Source organism: Teleopsis dalmanni, chromosome X (assembly GCF_002237135.1).
Source record: "Teleopsis dalmanni isolate 2A chromosome X, ASM223713v2, whole genome shotgun sequence".
Taxonomy (NCBI): Eukaryota; Metazoa; Arthropoda; class Insecta; order Diptera; family Diopsidae; genus Teleopsis; species Teleopsis dalmanni.
Genome location: NC_051848.1, coordinates 99,106,336 through 99,118,155, shown reverse-complemented (window position 1 = coordinate 99,118,155; position 11,820 = coordinate 99,106,336). Strand labels below are relative to the sequence as shown.

The 11,820-nt window shown below is 27.6% G+C and overlaps 1 protein-coding gene across 5 annotated transcripts; it reads right to left on the bottom strand.

The window, feature by feature from the left end:
- Positions 1-1,062: 1,062 nt before the first annotated feature.
- LOC119662437 lies at positions 1,063-8,403 on the bottom strand. Of its 5 annotated transcripts, XM_038072058.1 has the most exons (4): positions 8,288-8,403; positions 2,673-2,793; positions 2,579-2,608; positions 1,063-1,815 (listed from the first exon to the last, which is right to left on the bottom strand). In XM_038072058.1, the coding sequence occupies exon 4, from the start codon at positions 1,774-1,776 to the stop codon at positions 1,063-1,065; it is 714 nt and encodes a 237-aa protein (XP_037927986.1). In that variant the 5' UTR covers positions 1,777-1,815; positions 2,579-2,608; positions 2,673-2,793; positions 8,288-8,403. The 5 variants fall into 5 exon arrangements, with proteins under 5 accessions (XP_037927986.1, XP_037927984.1, XP_037927987.1 ...); XM_038072056.1 differs by having other exon boundaries at positions 2,579-2,793; XM_038072059.1 differs by lacking the exon at positions 2,579-2,608.
- Between the last annotated feature and the right edge of the window lie 3,417 nt (positions 8,404-11,820).

The following is an 11,820-nucleotide window of genomic DNA, read 5'->3' as shown; positions in this document are numbered from 1 at the left end:
CCTGAAATGCAAATATATAAATTATTTTCAATAGAATAATAAGCAAAGCATTATTGCAGAGTAACCAGATTTATTCAGACAAAAATATTGCGGTTTAAAATACAATCAAACGCTGAAGACAAGAAACTGTTTTTTGCAAGTAGGCATCCAACAATATCCATTTTGAGAATGGGAAGAAATACGACTTCAGACCTATAGCTGAAACGTAAAACTGATATGATTCGAAGTCATCAAAGGGTATTCACAGGCTGATCTATGATCTATGTAATTCTACATTTCTAAAAGTAATACTAATAGCAAACTACTGGAATGACCCATGTTTAATTATTTCTCTATAATATTTTAAAACTAAACTGCAAAAGCAAAGTAATATCTAGAAAAACGTGATATATTAAAGTTATAATTTAAGTAAAAGTTGTTCTTTTATTTAAATTTTGCTTCTTAGAATATTTTTTCAAATAATGCAAATTTCAAATAAAGTTTTAATTTTTTCCAACACTTCATAGCATTAAAAATCAACTGATGCTGAAAAAATTATTAAACCTGATGTTCTTAAAAATAAATACGAAAAGAGCCAAACTGACGAATATTTATTGAATGGTAGTTTACATTGCAACTGAACAAATAAAGGTCATCTGTTACCCCAATAACAGACTGAACAAACACTACTTCTAATAATCACTTCAGCCTTCACGATGTAAAATCATTAGTAATAATAATTATCTCCTTTTTCTTCACACGATATTCCATACTGTAGGTATCTAGTAGTCCAAAATGTGCCACAACATATAAAGAACAAAACAATAAGTCAATTTCAAGACACCTAGAGAGTGGAAAATAATTTTACTTTAGTCGATCTTAACAAAATAGGAATAATAGGATATTACAAATAGTATCTTCTGGACAAGATTAGAAATCGACTAACAGCATAGCTGTTCTAAGTACCCTGATGGGTCGAAAGAATTGCTGATTGGTGAAAGAATTCCTTATTACTTCAGAATAAAGATGAGAGGGCTGTACGAGTAGTACTGAAATTAATTATGCGTTTAAATTAATTTAAGATCAAATTACTAATACTAGAAAACTAAAACTCACCTTTTCCATCTCCCTACGAAATTCATCAATTGAAGTTGTTTTGAGTATTGAATTCTTGGAAAAATTATCTAAGCAGGTTCGAAAGGAATCCCGGACTAAATCAGTTAATGTGTTTATTATATTATTGATAGATGGCTTGCCAATCACTTCTCCATTTTCAATATCCGTAGTTGTTATTGCCTGATAATTAACATACTGAAAGAACTTATTTTTACTTTCCACTACAGTTTCATCAACCATACACTGAAATGTTACGTTCTCTTTAGAAGCAGATGCTTCAACGTAACTGTACTTAACAACAGCGGTTGGACGCTCCTTAGTTACGACAACTTTGTCTTCACCCGAACTTTCATCATCTGAATTTATCGCTAAAGTAAGTTCAATTTCTGATAGAACCTGTTTGAAAACTTTTCGGGATTCTTTTTTCATCCTCTGTGAGTGGACTTCAAAAGGGGAACACTTTTTCTTCTTTCCCTTACAATTGACTTCCATAAGCGCACGCTTAGCTTTCGTTTCCTTCCATGATATGCAGATTTCATCATAAAACATCAAAATGTAAGCGACAAAACAGAAGCATAGGGGTACAAGTATGCATATTAGTGCAGTAAACATATATGGCGGTTCCCTTTGGAGTAAGGCGTTGTTGACATGATAACGCAGGAATTTTCTTAGCAAAACCATGATGTTGAGGTAAAGTTATGTACAATGTGCAATGTGCGACTACAATATATTTATAAGACATGTTATAATTGTAAACTACAATGATATTTCAAGAAAATCTGAGATTATCAGGTCCCAACTAAGTCTATTGTTTTTCAAAATTTTTATCAATTGTTGATAAGAAAAATTAAATAGTTATCGCAGTATATGTTTACCTTAAGCTATATACAATTGCGACTGAATCATTGTAAATATATATTTTGTACAATTGATGATAGTCAATCCCCATTTTTTTCACATATTGCATGATCTTTAGGAAGTAATTCATACTGCACCCTAATAAACGTCTTATATGGTAAATGTTTTATATATAAATGATGCAAGTTTCGATAAATGAAGGAATCTAAGTTTAATTTAGAGATATACAAAATAAGTCACAAATCACAAGAAAATCTTTGCCGAAACTCGTGAAATTAAAAATGTGAACTTATTTCGTTAAGCTATATCACAAGTCAAACTATTCATTAATTAAAAAAACTTAAAAAAACTATTCCGCTTGAGATTCTAGAGATCATAGAAATGTATTCTAATCGGATTGATAAATTGTTTAAACTTCGAGTTGCCTTTATTAACGGTATGGGTTGAAGGATTACAAGCTTCTCTAGATTTTAAAAAAGAAGAGAGTGTCATCGCAACATGCGACATGGTCACCTATCCAAAATTTGGTAATACTTACTGATATGTCATTTATATAGCTAGCAAGAATTATAATTCATTATATATTTGATACGAAGTTTGTGTTTAAAAAAAATTCAGTACCTACCACAATAGAAGTGCTGCCTTTAGTGTCTGTCTAAGAAACCACGTTTCCAGTGCAAAATATATTTAAGTTTTAATTTAATTTATTGTGTTTTTACCTCGATTAGGAAAAATGCAAGTTAGTTGAAGGAAAAGTTCTTTAAAAACCTTGTTAGCTATCGAAATATACGGTCCGACAATGTTTCTTTTGTTAAATTTGGGTGCTAAAAAAATAATATTCTGAAAGAAAATTTTTTTTCAAAATTAAAAAAATAAGAAAAAATAGATTTTAGAACAAAAATTTATGTTTACTCTTCTCAAGAATTTACAAAGAAGCGCTGTCAAAATTTTTGGAAAAAAATTAATAAAAACATATTTAAAAATTGCCAAAAATAGAATAGAAAAACATCTTAGGCTTATCTAGTCTTTTGCCAAAGATAATAATTTTGAAACAAAACTATTTGAGCAGTTTTTAGCGGTTCAGGGTTGGTTTATAACCAGAGCTGTGCAATAATGATTACATTTGTAATTAGATTACACTCAATTATAAATTACTGAGTAATTTAATTGATAATTGAATTTCCAGATTATATGTGTAATTTAATTGAAAACCTCAATTACGAATTACAGTATAATCTTAATTTGTAATTTAGTTTCTGAATTACAGTCATAATTGAAATTGAAAAACCAAATTTCAAATTACGTGTAATTTGCTCAAGTAATCTAGAGAAGAAGAAGCATTGAAACTTTTGAAAGATGATAAACGAATCGAAACTATGGTTGGATTTTGGGTTGTAAGTGGCCCACATTTTGTTTGCGCCTTCATTCATAGTATTTTGTTGGGTTGCTTGTTTTTGTTTTTTACATTTGGTGTGTAGAAGTGTTCCATTAGAACTTCAAAGCAGATCAAGAGGCAGAAAAATTTTTTCTTTTGTACGCAAATCGAAATCTGAATATGTTGCATTGTTGCTTTTTTCATGAAGTTGTCAATTTAATATTGCTGTTTTTTTTTGTATTTCTGTCTTGTGCAGTGATCGAAAATATGTATTTAGAAATGTGTATACTTGTTTCATTTGTTCGGTTGCGTGTGTACTTTTCTATGCTTTTGCTCTATGATATTTGTTTGTTTTGCTTGTATGTTTTTTTTGTTTTGGATTGTAGTTTTTTTTTATGAAATTTAGGAAGGTGTCTACTTCGCATGATTTTTTTTTTGTTTTAAGCGCTGATATGCATGTGTGTCAGAATGTGTATACATTTTGTTGTTTTTTTTTGTTTAATTGATTGAACATTTGACTATGAGTTGCGCGTAAATTTTTTAAAGCAAATTTGAAAAGATCGTTGTTTTTGTTCATCAAATAAATATATGCAAATTTGTAAGCAGTATATGTATGTGTGTATAATGTGTATGCAAATAATATAATTTTATCTGTAATGAGATTATGCCTACATTTATGTTTTAAGAATTATTTTTATTGCTAAATACGATTTAGAAATTATTATAACAAAAATGAGTAAAAATATGTAGTTTAAGAATAAAATTTTTGGACAAAGTCTTATGCTGAATGTATATTTGGTTTTGTATGTGCAATAATTTTTTATTGAATATTTATTAAATGGTTAATTGCGTACAATGTTTAATTTTTCCCTGTTATATACGTACAGAGCTGTGCAAAATCAATTAAATTACAAATTAAATTACAATTACAGAGTAATTATAATTGATAATTGAATTTCCAGATTATATGTGTAATTTAATTGAAAACCTCAATTACGAATTACAGTATAATTTTAATTTGTAATTTAGTTTCTGAATTACAGGCACAATTGAAATTGAAAATTCAAATTTCAAATTACGTGTAATTTGCAAAAATAATCTAGAGAAGAAGAAGCATTGAAACTTCTGAGAGATGATAAACGAATCGAAACTATGGTTGAATTTTGGGTTGTAAGTGGCCCGCATTTTGTTTGCGCCTTCATTCATAGTATTTCGTTGGGTTGCTTGTTTTTGTTTTTTACATTTGCTGTGTAGAAGTGTTCCATTAGAACTTCAAAGCAGATCAAGAGGCAGAAAAATTTTTTCTTTTGTACGCAAATCGAAATCTGAATATGTGCATTGTTGCTTTTTTTTCATGAAGTTGTGAATTTAATATTGCTGTTTTTTTTTGTATTTCTGTCTTGTGCAGTGATCGAAAATATGTATTTAGAAATGTGTATACTTGTTTCATTTGTTAGGTTGCGTGTGTACTTTTCTATGCTTTTGCTCTATGATATTTGTTTGTTTTGCTTGTATGTTTTTTTTGTTTTGGATTGTAGATTTTTTTTATGAAATTTAGGAAGGTGTCTACTTCGCATGATTTTTTTTTTGTTTAAAGCGCTGATATGCATGTGTGTCAGAATGTGTATACATTTTGTTGTTTTTTTTTGTTTAATTGATTGAACATTTGACTATGAGTTGCGCGTAAATTTTTTAAAGCAAATTTGAAAAGATCGTTGTTTTTGTGCATCAAATAAATATATGCAAATTTGTAAGCAGTATATGTATGTGTGTACAATGTGTATGCAAATAATATAATTTTATCTGTAATGAGATTATGCCTACATTTATGTTTTAAGAATTATTTTTATTGCTAAATACGATTTAGAAATTATAATAACAAAAATGAGTAAAAATATATAGTTTAAGAATAAAATTTTTGGACAAAGTCTTATGCTGGATGTATATTTGGTTTTGTATGTGCAATAATTTTTTATTGAATATTTATTAAATGGTTAATTGCGTACAATGTTTCATTTTTCCCTGTTATATACGTATATGTGTATTTTTATATTTCTGAATATAATCAATAATTTTAATAACTAATTTTTATTAATATCGTCTAGTGATAATATGCATGTTTATATAAAATTTTTAAAATTATATATTTTAAAAATATTTTGTAGCAATGTGATAACAATACCAAATATACTTTAAAAATTTATATTTCAATTTAATATGAATGCACTTGTTACAAATATTTTCAGAAAAAAATCAACAGTAATAAGCCTGCATTTAAGTGTTTTGCCCAGTTTTATGTTTTTGTTTTTTGTTTTAAGCGAATGTGTGTACTTTTCTTCTTTTTTTTTGGTTTGACTGATTTCACATTTGCTTATGCGTACCGCCTGAATTTTTCTAAGCAAATTTGCGAAGATCGTTGTTTTTGTAAGCAGTATATGTGTGTACAACGTGTATGCAAATATAAGTACAAGTTTATCTTTATGCCTACATTTGTTTTTTTAAGCGATAATGTGCATATTGATACGTTTTGTTGATTGTCTAGTTGATGAAGAATAAAGAAAAGAAAAAATTTAACTTACGCGCTTTGGTTTTATAATTTAAGACAGATTAAAAGTGTTTGTAAATTAGTTCAAGAAAATCTTTATTGAAAAATTTATTTAAATAATGTATATAAAAAAGATATAAAATTTAATTATATATTGTTTTATATCTTATACTTTTAGTTTGCGTATTTTTAAATGAATTATTAGAAAAATTTATTTATGGAATATCTTTAATTTTGTATATCATATTTAAGAATACATACATATGTATATGCCAACAACAACGCTTATTTATTAAATGTATATATTTATTAAATTAAAATTTAAGTTAATGATGAGATAATTTAATTGTGGAAAAATTGAAACATGTATTAAAAATTGCAGTTGCATAATTTAGCATAAGCTAAATTTTTCCTTTTTTTATTTTAACTCAGCTGTACAATCAACTAAATATAATAAAATGCATATTATCGCTTACAAAAACAAATGTACGCAAACCTTATGAGCAAAACAAATTATATTATTTGCACACAAATTGATATACATATACTGCACAAAAACAACGATCTTGCCAAATTTGCTAAAAAAAATGCACACGCTTCGCATAAGCAAATGTAGAATCGTCAAACCAAAAAAGAAACAACAAAATGTTTACACATTCGCTTAAAACAAAAAACAAAAAAATAAAATTGCGCAAAACCACCCTGAAATGCATGCTCATTACTCAGCTTTCCATGATAATTTTTTTCTCAAATATTTATAACAAATAAATTCAAACTAAATTGAAATTCAAATTTTTAAAGTATATTTGGTATTGTTATCACATTGCTACAAAATATTGAAATATATAATTTTAAAAATTTTATATATACATGCATATTATCACTAGACGATATTAATAAAAATTAGTTATTAAAATTATTGATTATATTCAGAAATATAAAAATACACATATACGTATATAACAGGGAAAAATTAAACATTGTACGCAATTAACCATTTAATAAATATTCAATAAAAAATTATTGCACATACAAAACCAAATATACATTCAGCATAAGACTTTGTCCAAAAATTTTATTCTTAAACTACATATTTTTACTCATTTTTGTTATAATAATTTCTAAATCGTATTTAGCAATAAAAATAATTCTTAAAACATAAATGTAGGCATAATCTCATTACAGATAAAATTATATTATTTGCATACACATTGTACACACATACATATACTGCTTACAAATTTGCATATATTTATTTGATGCACAAAAACAACGATCTTTTCAAATTTGCTTTAAAAAATTTACGCGCAACTCATAGTCAAATGTTCAATCAATTAAACAAAAAAAAACAACAAAATGTATACACATTCTGACACACATGCATATCAGCGCTTTAAACAAAAAAAAAATCATGCGAAGTAGACACCTTCCTAAATTTCATAAAAAAAAACTACAATCCAAAACAAAAAAAACATACAAGCAAAACAAACAAATATCATAGAGCAAAAGCATAGAAAAGTACACACGCAACCGAACAAATGAAACAAGTATACACATTTCTAAATACATATTTTCGATCACTGCACAAGACAGAAATAGAAAAAAAAAACAGCAATATTAAATTGACAACTTCATGAAAAAAAGCAACAATGCAACATATTCAGATTTCGATTTGCGTACAAAAGAAAAAATTTTTCTGCCTCTTGATCTGCTTTGAAGTTCTAATGGAACACTTCTACACACCAAATGTAAAAAACAAAAACAAGCAACCCAACAAAATACTATGAATGAAGGCGCAAACAAAATGTGGGCCACTTACAACCCAAAATCCAACCATAGTTTCGATTCGTTTATCATCTTTCAAAAGTTTCAATGCTTCTTCTTCTCTAGATTACTTGAGCAAATTACACGTAATTTGAAATTTGGTTTTTCAATTTCAATTATGACTGTAATTCAGAAACTAAATTACAAATTAAGATTATACTGTAATTCGTAATTGAGGTTTTCAATTAAATTACACATATAATCTGGAAATTCAATTATCAATTATAATTACTCTGTAATTGTAATTTAATTTGTAATTTAATTGATTTTGCACAGCTCTGTTTATAACCAACCCAGGGTCTACGTCAAACAAGCTGGTATGTGTTTTTTTATCCCGGCGGACTACAACAACAACAACCACTTTTTGGCTTTGACAGTAATTGAAATATTAATAATAGTATTGCAATATCGTATATCGCAGGTATATATTATATTCAATTTCGATTTGAGATATAAAAGATAAGATTATCTAAACTGTTAGTGAATTATTTATGAATAAGTGAGACAGATAACTATAATTAATTTGGATTAAGTTTTTTTATAATAATTTTGATTATTTAATTACTTGCAATTAAATGAGATATACTTACCCCTGGCTGAGATTACAAAATATAAATTGGCTTAATCGCACTTCCGCAAATGCAAGAACAAAATTTAGAAGTTTTTTAAAACTTAAACCAATATCTGAACATCACCTAACGAAGTAAAAAAATATTTGTTTTAAAGTATAAAAAATTAGAGAGTAAAAATATTTTCTTAAATCATGGCCAACTGCTTACTTAGATTTTTCCCTCTAATTTTAAATCCAATGTGGTAGTGTTAAAATTATCAGTAAAAATAATTGTTCTTGATTCGATAATTAAATTGATGATCATATATTAAAAAGTATTAGTCAAAGAGGGGTACTGATCTTATTTAACTATTGATTAGCTCTATGTGATTGAAATACAAATAGAAGATAAAAATTAATGCGATATTTACGTTTATAATCATTGAATAATGAAAGGACTTATAGTTTGTTTCCACTGCTTACTTAGTAAATGTAAGTAATTTACTAAGTAAATTGCATTAACAAAACAAAAAGCTTCCATGCTTTTTAACTTACTTAAAAATAAAGTAAGGAAAATAAGACCAAAATGTAGAATGCAACTCTTAAAATAAATTTCCCACAAAGGAAATTAGCAAAATTGAAAATATTTGTCATATGTTATATGTTATATGTAAAATGTAAACAAACAATAGCTTAGCTATAAGCAAACATACTTGGAAAGTAAGTATTTTATAGAATATTGATTTTCATTAATTAAATTTATAACAGATTTATGTATATATATATAAATGATTTACTACATTAATTATAAACTTAAATTTTTGTGTGATATATTATTGAGAGAAATTTTTCGAACCAAAGCTCTTTTAAGACTTTCAAAGAACTTTTATATTATACACAATATGTAACTTATGATAAAGGAAACGATTAAATGTCAATCAACCTACTTAGTAACTTGCTAAGTTAGCAGTGGAAACATGGTGTTAAAGATATACATTTTATGAACTGTAAATTTTAATAAGAGTAATATATTGAACTGCTTTTCAACGACGACGATTGTTATTATAGAGATCAACGAGTTTTTTTCGATAATTCCAAAATTATTTAAGGAAATGTGTGATAAATATTTGTCAATATAATATAGAGGTCTATTGTGTTGCATATTGTTCGAAGCGGTATATTAGTAGATTCTTAGTAGAAAATATATAATAATATGTTTGTTCACCATTTGAAAGGGATTGGAATGTAATTGATTAGGTGGAAATAGAAAGAACGACTGTGTATAAGTACATTCCTTTAAAAAAAAGCAATGTTCTGCATTGCTTATTAAAACGCACCACATAGGTATGTAGGAATCATCTAGAAAGTCATATCTTTTTCTATAAAACTCAAAACACAAATTAGTAAAAGATGCTATTAAAAAAATTTATCAGACGTTGAGAGTTTTCTACGCAAATGGATATAGAAATATACTTAAGTAAAAATTAAAATTTGCAACTTAATTTCAAAAATTCTGCAACTTATGACTGCTAAGTTTCTCAACGTTTTATTTCTCATTGATACGAAGCTAAAGTCCTTCACTCGATGTGCTGTTCGAGCTCTTTAAGTTATTCTGAGAAGAAAGCTGCGTGTTGCACCAAGTTTTAGATGTGTGAACTTAATCTTCTCCGCATTGTGATTTACTGCGAAGCAAGTTTTCCTGCCATTTCGAATTCCCTAGCCTGTAATAACACTATAGCTTACGATATTAACAACAGCAGTTCAAACAACGTCTTGAGAATAGAATAAAATAAATACAATAAATTGAGTATTCCCACTAAAATAATGAAATGCGTAACATGGTTCTCCAAGTTCAGTTTTCGCTGCGGTAAGGTACGGTTGAAACACATCATAAATAGGTGGATGCGTACACTGCTTTTTAGTTCAATAGCACACTCCACATATTCAATATCTTTTCTCTATATCCTTGAAAGAAATACAAGAACGATTGGTTTTTAATGATTTTTATTAGGGTTATTTATAGTGGGATTATTATTGTTTATTAAAAAAATAAAAAACACTTAAATTTGTTGAACAAATATTAAATAAGGAGCTGACGACAAAAAAGTGTAAAAATGATACATAAATATAGTTTCAGTATTCAACTCAACATTTTTTTAATATATATACCAACTTAGGTTCCAAGATTAGATTTTTTGCACAAGAACGAAATAAACTCATGCAATAAATAATGCCTTTACAAAAAAGGAGTAGTAAAATTTAAAAATTAAAAAACTAAACTAAAATTAATTAATTCAACAACTGGTTTATGATTTTATTCTAATATAACACAGCAAGTGAATTTGTTGATGAAAATTCACAGCAAATTATTAGATAAACTCCAAGTTCAAACACACAAGTCAACTACGGCTTGGGGTTAGTTAACAGGGCACAAGTTCAGTCTTAATACTTCTGTCTCAAAGAATTATTTACGAATAATTTAATATAGGAAATAATTTCCAAGACCACTGATAATGGGTATTTGGCAATATTCGAAACAACTGTATGGTCAGCCAAAAATTCAATTAATCAAAATTATATGAAAAGAATTTATGTTGTTGTAGTTCACTACTTTTCGAAACCTCTCTATATATAACAACTTTATATTTTTAGAAAACTTAACTTTGTAATGGGGTAAGCCTCCCTTGTTCAATATGATCTCGTAGATAATATTGGGAAGTGAATCAAACAATATTTTATGTAGTCAAGTGAAATTTTAGCTCACGCGCTCTGAAAGGCTTTATTTAGTTCAATTTTGGTTGAAAATTGTTCGTCAGAAACATAAACTTTTGTGGCCAGCCGTTCCGAAACATTTTCTATTATATTGAGATCCGGTGAATATGGTGTCTAGTTCAGAATAGCAACATTTCAAGACTCAATGTAGAATTTTACAACACGGGCAGTGTGCATTGTGGCATTGTCGTATTGGAAAGTCCAGGTCAAGTGATTAAAAAAATTTTCCAAAAAAAGCCTTTTCTAAAACTTCTTGGTATGATTTGCATTAATATTTGAGTTTAAGAATTGGAGTTCGCACGTACCATAGTAAGTAAGTTGAAAATTATTCAACTGCTGAGTCTTAGTCTTCAAATCAGTGAAATAATAGTTGTAACCATTTGGTTCTTCCAATTAAACTTTTTCTCATATGAGAAAATATCGTGGTACCACACCTTGACCAATCACATATTGACACAACAAAAATCAATCGAGCTTCTTTACCTATAGAGTTAACTGGTGATTTGTTTTTTAATTTCAATCGTTTAAGGTGTTTGCCTTTCGAAGGAGCACGCCATACCGTGGATTTGTTCGCTTTAACACCAGCTTTTGACCGGATTTTGTCAACCGAATCATGCGAATTTCAAGTTTGCTGCAAAATCGCTCGCTTATCTATATCGCTAAGAATGCTAATAACGAGGCCTTTCGTATTTTTTTTTTTTTTAATTGGGATCATTTTGAATAAAACTATACATAACTTTTCTCCTTCTTCCAATTTGTGTTGATATTTCGGTCACAGAAAGGTCACAATCAATATAGTTT

What these genes read in the sequence shown, in the direction of transcription:
- LOC119662437 (XM_038072056.1), bottom strand. Translation starts at nt 1,776, where the DNA reads ATGGTTTTGCTAAGAAAATTCCTGCGTTATCATGTCAACAACGCCTTA.